The sequence below is a fragment of the Nicotiana tabacum genome, chromosome 2 (assembly GCF_000715075.1).
Source record: "Nicotiana tabacum cultivar K326 chromosome 2, ASM71507v2, whole genome shotgun sequence".
In the NCBI taxonomy this organism is placed as follows: Eukaryota; Viridiplantae; Streptophyta; class Magnoliopsida; order Solanales; family Solanaceae; genus Nicotiana; species Nicotiana tabacum.
In genome coordinates this window covers 73,734,861-73,745,057 of record NC_134081.1, presented here as the reverse complement: position 1 = coordinate 73,745,057, position 10,197 = coordinate 73,734,861, and the positions used below count along the sequence as shown (strand labels likewise).

The following is a 10,197-nucleotide window of genomic DNA, read 5'->3' as shown; positions in this document are numbered from 1 at the left end:
TAAGAAAATATCACCTGGCGAAGTTAAAATAAAAAAAATTGATCATGTTAGTTCTGTTAGATATATGGGTAAGTTTGAGTCCAAAAATAAACGTTAGAAGTATTTACGGACCAAAAATTTAACGAATGGTATTTTTGAGTCATTTTCAATATGTTTGAGGTATTGTTTGACCGTTGATTGTTCAATATTGCAGATTCTTTAAAACTCATTTTTAATTAGTTATGTTCTTATTATTGGGGAGTCGGACTGGTGTTAAAATATCCGCAACAAGGGAGAGAGTTGCGACTCGCGAGAGAGTTGGAAGAGATGAGGTCGAGCTTCATTCGACCCATCTCATGTTGCGCTGTTTCTTCATGTCCATCAACCTCGGTCAAACTTCAAACGCCGCTATTTCTGAGGCCATCCACCTTCAAAACAACCTTATCAGACCTCAAGGAATGGCACCTTTGGGCTAAATCCCTAGCTTCTTCTGTGGGTTCCACTTTCTTGGACCTAGACAATGGTCCAGACTCCGACCTGTTACTCAGAGAGCTAAATTGGCTCGTTGAAGATGCACTCGAACAACCCAAATCACTCTCACACCAAACCCACAACAATTATTACGATAATGCCACCCCAGTTTCAATCAGAACATCTTTAGAAGAACTATATATGTTGTGGAAACAAAGGGTACAAGAAAGAAGGCCGTTTCAATATGTGGTGGGTTGTGAGCATTGGAGGGATTTGGTTTTGAGTGTACAAGAAGGGGTTTTAATACCAAGGCCTGAGACCGAGCTGATTGTGAACCTTGTGGAAGATGCTGTTAAGGAGAATGAGGAGTTAAGGGAAGGCCTATGGGCTGATTTAGGGACGGGAAGTGGTGCACTTGCTATTGGGATTGCAAGGATTTTGGCTACTTGTGGTAGAGTTGTTGCTACTGATTTAAGCCCTGTTGCTGCTGCTGTTGCATCTTATAATGCGCAGAGGTACGGTTTGGAGGTTAGTGTTTTGTTCAATTTTGTTTACCGGCTCTTAACATGCTTCTTGTTTGAGACTTTAATTCGAATTTCTCAAGCTGGTTGATCTTTAAAGCTAATTGAATCAATTTCGACTTTTAAAAGTCTGCAGTATTGGTTAGTCTTGCAAATGTATGATGTTGGCCTCAGATTGAATCTAAAGTTTGAGAATTCATATAGCCGACCCCGACTTGTTTGGGACTATGGACTAGTTGTTGTGGTTAGTATAGCATAAGTGGTGATTCTTAAAATCTTTGTGGCTGAAGAAAGATGAGAATTTGGGTTTTATTGATAAAAAAATCAGATTTTTATACTTAGAGAATTAGTGAAATAGAAGGTTTTAACTTTTGAAATGTGCGTTGTGTTGTATTGTGTATGCCAGGAAAAAGTGTTGGTAAAGCAAGGATCCTGGTTTGAGCCATTGAGAGATGATGAAGGAGAATTTGTGGGACTGGTTAGTAACCCACCATATATTCCAAGCAAAGATATTGGTGGGCTACAAGCTGAAGTTGCTAGACATGAACCTAGACTAGCGTTGGATGGCGGAGTAAGTGGTATGAATGACCTTATCCATCTTTGTGATGGGACTGTTTCAATGTTGAAACCTGGTGGTTTCTTTGCATTTGAGGTAACCAACCACTCATATCCTGAATCAAGCTTCTTGGATGATTATTTACTGTTTCATGTTTTACCTGTCACCTTATTGATTCACAATGAAAATCTGTATGAACTTCCCTATCATAATGTCTTTCCTCTTTTACCTGAAGGAAGTCCCCTTTATGTATCTATGATTTGAATAAAGCGAGGTTGATATATGAGTGAAAATGATTTTGAGCATGTCTTCTTTGATACTTCCATTGCAAAAGTATCTCTCTTTTTATTTGCGCTTTATTAATGCTCTTCATCATGGTGCTGCAGACAAATGGGGAAGAACAGAGCAAATTCTTAGTCCACTATATTGAGACTAAGAAACAAGACAGCTTTTCTAAAGTGAAGATGATATCAGATTTTGCTGGCATTCACAGATTTATAACTGGATTTAGAGGAAGATGATCTGTAACAGAAAGAGCCAAAGAAATTAAGAGGAAGGATGTGGGGGGACGAATTCTCTTCTCTTGGGTCTGAAAATGTCAACTATGATACTTGGACTTTGCTGAATGATATTAATTTTTTGATTATCTCTGATCTTGTGCAAAGAATTTTTTACTTCTCTCAATTACACACTAAGAAAAAGACACTGCTAGTTACCAAATAGCATATCACACTTCAATACTAGAATATAGTCTGAACAATGTGACAAAATACACTGCTTTCTGCTTGCAACTAATGAAACTAGGATTAGATTTAACATGATGATTGATTATTTCAGTTTTGTTGGAAGATGATCGTGATCTAACTATGTGCAGCGGCAGGAAAAAAATTGTACATCTCGCGTCTAAACATGTGGGTAATGCAGTAGGATCAATAATATGAATTGTCCTACAATTGCACAAAAAGTACATTATCTTCTCTGAAATTTATTGTACCTCAAATAGTACAAGTCCAGGCAGGATCATCTGATTTACTCAGTTTTGTCCAAAAGGATCTTGATCAAAACCGAGAATTGCAGCAGATAAATGCTGCCACATAATTAGGATGCTATATACAAATGGATCAGCTAAACCAGCATGTTTATACTCCTTAGCCAAGCCAATGGATGGCTTCTCCCTTGATGAGAAGCTCAGTCATCTTCGCGTAATGCATAAGGAAACCTTAAAGATATCGCATCGTGTGTTATTATCCTCATTTTTTGTTTTGTCCTGATTTGGCAGTGGATGTTGAACCGTCAAAAGAGTGGCATGCATGAATTCATAGCCAATTTTGATGCATGTACTTATGAAGACCTTCTCCATTGCTTCTTTCCTTTCATCTGATTCAACTTGAAAGGACTCCAAGTCTTTCTGCGTTTCGGAGTCTCGCAAAAAAGTCCAGAAGCTAGAGCTTGTTGGAGCCACAGCTCGAATTCTTCATCTTCATCCGTCATCTCAGCATCCAAATCCCAGGGATACCTGCTTGAGTTGGATCTCTGGTTTGATTTCTCTAATCCAACCATGTTTACGTGGAAACTCGGCCTATGCGTATTCGGTCTACAGGCCATACCCTGCACAGAGGAGATTGGTAAATCTGTGGTATTTATTTTTTAAGTCAATTGGCAATAGTTGGGGACTTTGTTGTCCTGAGAGGAACAAAAATGAGTATGCTGAGATATCTCCATAAGTTGGGTGACCATCCAAGGAATTTACTCAATGAAGATGTCATGAAAGCAGTGATGCAAAACAGACAAAAAGAGCCAATTGAAGCATCCTACAGATAAGTTTAAATCTATATCTGACTTTGTACGAGTAATAACAGAGAACACTGACCTGACATATGGCCCATTCTGACACATCGAATATCTTGCCCTCGGCACAGACGAATGCACGAGGTATCTCCGCCTGAATGACAAGTAAATTGCGGAACATTATGAAGAATGAGCATTTTATTCGTGCACATAGAGAACGGACAAATGTGAAAAGATATAACAAGCATGAGGGAAAAATGTGGTCATCATAAGAAAAATTACATCGCTAAATGCTGACTTCAAATCTTCGGATTTGACCTTTGTCTAGTACTGGCATACCAGTTGGCCAAAGTTTTAACCGTTCGATTGAAATCCTCTAGGCATATGAAAACACAACTCATAAAGAGTTAATAACTATGTTGCGCGGACTCTCCAAAATGCGGCCGCACCCGTGTCGGATCCTCCAAAAATACACTACTTTTGGAGGGATACGGCGCGCACCCAGTGACATTTTTGGAGAGTTTGAGCAACATATGCTAAAAAGACCAAACACCCCTGTATATCATAGTTTGATCACATAAAACATGTTAAGATATGACCAAACCAAAGGAAAGTTGCAGACAAAGAATAAGATATGACCAAACCAAAAGAAAATTCCAGACAAAGATGATGGATTTACTTATTTGCAACATTAACAACTCGCAGCTTTGTAATAAAGGTGAAGTGACAATTAAGTACATGACTACCCAAGGTTTAAGTATTTTTTGATAAATTGATTCCTATATTATCTATTGAAAATCTAAATAGACAAATAATGATCAAGTATAAGATGCCATTAAGATTTTCACCTTGCTTTGAGAACCCGTAATTAAAAAATATACTTCCAAGATATTCAGGATAATTTCTTCCTAAATGACAGTATCAACTGAACGGGAAAAAGAACCAAATGGAACACTATTCTGCATCAATCCTTCAGCACAAAGAAATTACTCTGAAAATTAATACCTTTTGTGGTCGATTAAAAACCAATGATCCTTTGTATTCTACCCATCCATCTCCATCTTTGGCTTGATGATATTGACAACAATCCTGAACACCAATAGCTTCTTTAATATTTGAACAAGTGAAAGAGAGGAAAAGCAATCATAACAGACAATTCCGACGCTGACCAACCTGGCACCATCTTGCCTTGACCTTTGTCCTATTGGTGCAGATCCAAATGTGCGAGTTGCCACATTTTGTGCAATGGATACGCCTCGACTCTTCTGCGCAGTAGTTAGAGGACTCCTGAACCATACCGAATAAGTCATTTTGAAATATTTAGTCTTCCTGTTAAAAGATCTGAAGATAAACTTTGGCAGCTTATTTATGACATGACAGAACTCGACGTAGAACTGGTGGCTTGCAAGAAAGACATCCTTTGTTTTTTAAAGATCAATCCATAACTATTTGCATCAACTTCCCTCGGTAAACATTACAAACCTAAGAGGCTCTTTATTAAAATCCAAGTTTCATATATCAGTCTTAGACTTGTACCATAAAAACTTATTATTCCAGTAAAATTTCTTTCTTCCGATAATTCCAGGATATCTTACAATTTCTGCATACTCCCAGAAATTGTCGTTTCATCTTAAAAGCTTTAACGTGGATCTTTTTGGTTGGGCAACAAGTATTGCATGATATAATTTGGTGTCATCATATCAAGAATACGATGGTTCAAATGAAGGACGGCAGACACTGAATCTACTCTTTCCCAGTTAAACTGATAACACTAGTTCATTGAAACCTTTCCTGCTTTAATCATTTTATTTCAGGAAAAGATGTTGAATTCCGTTCAAATCAAGCAGTAGTAAAATTGTTAGGCGACATACTAGTGTCTGGGTCACCGGAGGTAAATAAAGTTCAGTCAGATACTTGTACCTGGTTAGAAGTGCTAGCTGATCTTTGCATTACACTCTTAGACTCTTCCTTTCTGAGTTGCTCATCATAGTCTCGCTTCTTGACTGCATCAGAAAGAACCTGAAAGCAAATGAAAGTATCAGAAAACCATAACGGTCAGTTTGCATCTCAAACAAATATGAAGCAACAATACTTTGATAATAACAATTACCAGATAAATTAAATTTTAAAATAATAATCACCTCATATGCACATTGAAGTTTCTTAAATGATTCACTGGCAAGTGAACTTCCCATGTTTTTGTCCGGGTGCACAAGCATTGCCTGAAGCATTACATAAATATGAAATTAACATCAAACTGAAGGTAAATGACATCATTGGATCAAACATGAGATTTTAATATTCTGCGTCAAAGAATGTCATAGACATTTTGAAGCCTAACTCAAATCCATCAAACTAATTACAAGGTTTAAAATCTCTTTGTTCATATCATTGTATACATTATTTCCAGAACCCCAAGTTAGTATCAATCTGACATGTAACGAGATCAGAAAGACGGCATGAGCAACCAACATCAATATGATGCATTGTAATTCGTTAAGAGGCAATTTGGATAAGGAACTCCGGTATATGTCTCTCGTACTCATCACTTGGCTTTAAATACCTCTCACACAAAGAAGATAAAATTAAACTCAGATTGACCCTAGGCTTAATGCGCTCAAGTCTATCTGGCAACACTTTGATTTGTTAGAAGGTAGATTAATCTTGATAACTTTCTAACCGAGAAATTGTACCTTTGCAAGACAAACTTAAGGAAACAAAGACAAAAAAATGATGACTTCCCACTGACAATAAGTTAATAATGTATAGATTAGTTACGTCAATATATCCGTAAGAGAACACATTTGCACACATGCATCCTCATTTGCCTTTTTCCACTACGTTACTAGTCATAAATGCATATTAAACCAAAAATAGTTTATTGTCCACAAAAAAGAGTCATGACCAGGTCCTTAGTTTCCTGACTTCAATTGCTCACGTCTATTTGCACAAAATAGCTCGCAACAATACAAGGCAGATGGCAATTTTATTATCATCAGTAATATAAAACAGATAATAGTTGAAGATTTCGCTAAAAAGGTGTTATAGTTCTGAAATTCGGGGGAATAACACTAAAGGAAAGAAGAGGAGTCTGCTCTAGCAGTTTTAGCTGGAAGTCTTTCCAATTGATAATAGCTGTCATTGAACAGCATTGACCTCTTCTGTAGGCATCAGGGAGGAATCAACTACATTTAGCAACCAAGTACCAGTCACTCTAACGGAGAGGCAGCTAAGATTTCTAAGTGAATGAATGAACAGAAAGATAATACATAGTGCGTGAAAAAAAATAACACACCTTTTTCCGATATTCTTTTTTCAACAGCACAGCATCAGTTTTCTTTTGCCGAGAAACCCCTAGTGCTTCATAATGATCTGCACTATCTAATATCCGCTTCATCTCGATAAGCGAATTTCCATCTTCTCTAACTACTAGCTTAACAGGGGGTTCTTTCTGTTTGGTTACAACTGATGAAGTAGAAGCTGCATCGCTGAATGTTTTGCTTTTGCAAGCGTGAACCTTTTCAGGTTCATCCACAGGAACAGATGATTCATAATCTGTGGAGAAGTCATCCTCAGTAAATGATTCAGACTCTTTATAATCTTCAACGTGTGGGCGTTCACTCAAACTGTCACACCACTGGAGTAAGTAGTTCATTAAGTCATTGGAGAGGAACGCGAGGTTTATTGAGACACCAACTCCAAGCCATCCAACTCGAACTTTAACACAATAAATAGCATATATGGTAGCCATTAGTACCACAAGTCTTGCATGGTTTAAAGAAAATAGATAACCTACAAAGCCACAAAAATAAGGATCAAAGGTTGCATAACTTCTGAGAATACGGTATATCATACATACAAATTTTCCCATGGAAAAGTAAATAACTTTCGAAATTTAGCATATGGAAGCAATACCATAAGGAATGTGAAAAGAAGTTCAAAAAGTAGGATTACTCCATAGTATCTCTTTTCTATCTTAATTTAAATTTTTTAAGTTACATGTGTTCCCGGAACAGGAAAATTCTAAACAACATCCATCCAGCCCACACATCGAATAGTCCAGATCCTATATCTGCAGCCGAATCCAGCTGGCTGAGCAGGGATAATACAATTGAATATCCAAAATTAAGCATGAGTTTTAATGCAATGTAATCCATCTAAATTTTATTGCTCGCCTAACCCCCAGGTTAATAGTAGACAAATGTCTTGCCGTGTTTTCATCTTCATGGGGAATGTTGTAGAGCAAATAAACTAAAGCTATATTTACTTTGGGTTGCATAAAAGATTCAATAAAATCTCAAGTAATGAAGAGATTCAAGTAAGCAATAATGTCACCCTTTTAGTGATATCACACTATCTAGTCGCATGTCCATTTATTAGGTCTCACTTTTTACTGAATAAGAATGGTTTCACCCATGAATGAAAAGAATACATGCACATGAAGTTAAGCAATTTGGTCAAACTAGTTGCATTAGACGGAACAAACTTACCTCCAACTATAAACAATACACCAGTAATCCAAAAGTTGGCATACATCCACAAAACTAGAATAGCAAAGAGCCCCACAATGAAAAGCCCAGGAGTGCAACCCAAATACTGAACAGCAGCCCCTGCAGCACCCTGAAAAGCAAATCAGTATAAGATATCATCAGCACCTCATTATTGAAGAGGGAAATGAAACAAGTAGGATAGCATACTGTATTTTTTCACCAAAAGGAAAGGCCAATGAGTAGTAGTGGCACAAGACTAAAGAAGAAGCTAGAAGAGACATTTTTCAGTAACCATCTATATTTTTCCTTTCTCATTCAAGAACTAGAGATGAAGTTGAAGATCATGCACTCTAATTGACCTATAAATTATAAATACCCATGACGGAAAGTTTTGAATTTTAATACATACTTCATACATTCGCATGGACATCCGTATGGCCTAAACACAGGGAAAAGAGTGGTACTTTGCTTTATGTCTAATACAACCTTCATCGAGTTGGATTTCTAAGTAATACTACAATATAATAATCTCGAATATCGCCAAGCAATATATAATTGCTCGTGTGACAAAAGAAAAAGTGAACTTATTAAGCATATAACATATATGAAAGAATCATTACAAGAACCAAAAACTGTAGTACTTGCTCATAGAATCCCCTGCGAAAGATACTTGTGAGCAAAGTCCCTACACAAGCACTTTTGGACACTACTGCAGCATTAATTTAAACAAACCAGTCGATATGTTCAAATCTTATTTCGTATGTCATTAAATGCCTTAACAAGTACAATGCATATGCAATAAAACCAGAATCAAGCTGATTGATCGACCAATTAATGAAGAGGAAGCAGATCCTACCAATTTTCACAAATCAGACAAAAATAGTAGAAAGCTACAGATAAAGAAAGCATCTAGCAAAATCACAAACAGAAATGGAGTAGAAGCATACCATGCTAAGGAGCACGTAGACCAGACATGACATCGATGTTAAACTTAGAAAACAGCTCCACATAATAACCAGCAGCGCGGCGGATCCAAGCCCGACAAACGATCGACATCCCCGTACTAAACAATCCTTCCAGTATCTGAACAAGATAAAGAGCCCTTTTCCTAGTTTTGCACACCCACAGCAAACGATTGGCCAATGCCGCTCAATAAAAATTGCAATTTTATCCCTAAAACAGCCAGCAGCTGTCCTCACAACAGAGTAACAATCCTTTTTTGATTGCAACCACATCCAAGCTTGTTTAAATAACCCAATATCCTCCATTACTAAACTAATATACACACAACTAACTTAAAAACTACAATACCCAAAAACCCCAAAAATTTCAAAATGTTCCAAACCCCAGCTATTGGTAATCATCATTTTGATATGAGAACAACTCATATGACCAAACCTGTGAAATCATAGCATTAATAACAGACATATCTGCTAACCACAAGATCAGCTCTCTAATTGAGGCACATAGAACAAAACTCAGATCATAAATTCATTAAATCCAAGCACCCAAGTAGCAGAAACAAGTAAAGACAAGATCCACAAGATTCCATCTTCACGCAGCAAAAAGTAGTATTAGATGGAGAGTGGCAGTTGGTACATGAGATAAGAACCAAAAAGACAAAAAAAACAGTAATTTGCTTCACATGTACGTTTCCAAAAAAGTAACCCCCAATAAATATAAGCACAAGACTTGGTACTTTTTTGACTTGAACAATCACAAAGTTTCCATCTTTAGCTGGGTTACAAGCGAATGTGTGTTGAATGTATTGTCAAAAAACGAATCTTGATTCTTCTTCACCTTTTCTCTAAGAGTGTGATTTTCTTATTTTGGGTGAAGAAACCCTAGGCTTTTTCAGGGAATCCTTGTGAAAAAGGTGCTAAACATAAGGTTAAAAAGTTTCAAAAAGAAAAGAAGCTGAGAGAGAGAATGTGTGTGTGTGAGAGAGAAAGAGACAAGAGTGATGATGATAGAGAGAATGTGTCTGATGACTTGTTTTTTAGTGTGTGTGTGTGAGAGAGAGAGAGAAGTTTAGTTTAAGGAAATCTATGGCATTTACTTGTAAATTTAGGTTAACAAATAACAGGGGATAATAATCATGATGATTGGACCCCATTTTCCACTGTTTCTCTTTTTCATTTTATTTTGTTTCTTTTTTCACTTTATCCAGTTATTTATAATTTTTGTAAGAGGTTGTGAGTTCGAGTCACCCCAAGAGCAAGGTGGGGAGTTCTTGGAAGGAAGGATGCCGAGGGTCTATTGGAAACAGCCTCTCTACCTCATGGTAGGGGTAAGGTCTGCGTACACACAAACCTCCCCAGACCCCACTAGTGGGATTATACTGGGTTGTTGTTGTTGTTGTTGTTTGATAAGACTGCTTAATATTGATTAA

The 10,197-nt window shown here is 37.1% G+C and overlaps 2 protein-coding genes across 2 annotated transcripts; one reads left to right on the top strand and one right to left on the bottom strand.

Moving 5' to 3' along the window:
* The first annotated feature begins 221 nt into the window (after positions 1-221).
* On the top strand, positions 222-2,173 carry LOC107786189 (uncharacterized). The gene is made up of 3 exons (XM_016607670.2): positions 222-978; positions 1,378-1,623; positions 1,914-2,173. The coding sequence occupies exons 1-3, from the start codon at positions 307-309 to the stop codon at positions 2,046-2,048; spliced, it is 1,053 nt and encodes a 350-aa protein (XP_016463156.1). The 5' UTR covers positions 222-306; the 3' UTR covers positions 2,049-2,173.
* A 264-nt stretch (positions 2,174-2,437) lies between these two features.
* Positions 2,438-9,866, bottom strand: LOC107786046 (uncharacterized). The gene is made up of 9 exons (XM_016607508.2): positions 8,753-9,866; positions 7,806-7,935; positions 6,611-7,107; positions 5,457-5,537; positions 5,236-5,334; positions 4,489-4,602; positions 4,321-4,404; positions 3,398-3,469; positions 2,438-3,135 (listed from the first exon to the last, which is right to left on the bottom strand). The coding sequence occupies exons 1-9, from the start codon at positions 9,071-9,073 to the stop codon at positions 2,869-2,871; spliced, it is 1,665 nt and encodes a 554-aa protein (XP_016462994.1). The 5' UTR covers positions 9,074-9,866; the 3' UTR covers positions 2,438-2,868.
* Between the last annotated feature and the right edge of the window lie 331 nt (positions 9,867-10,197).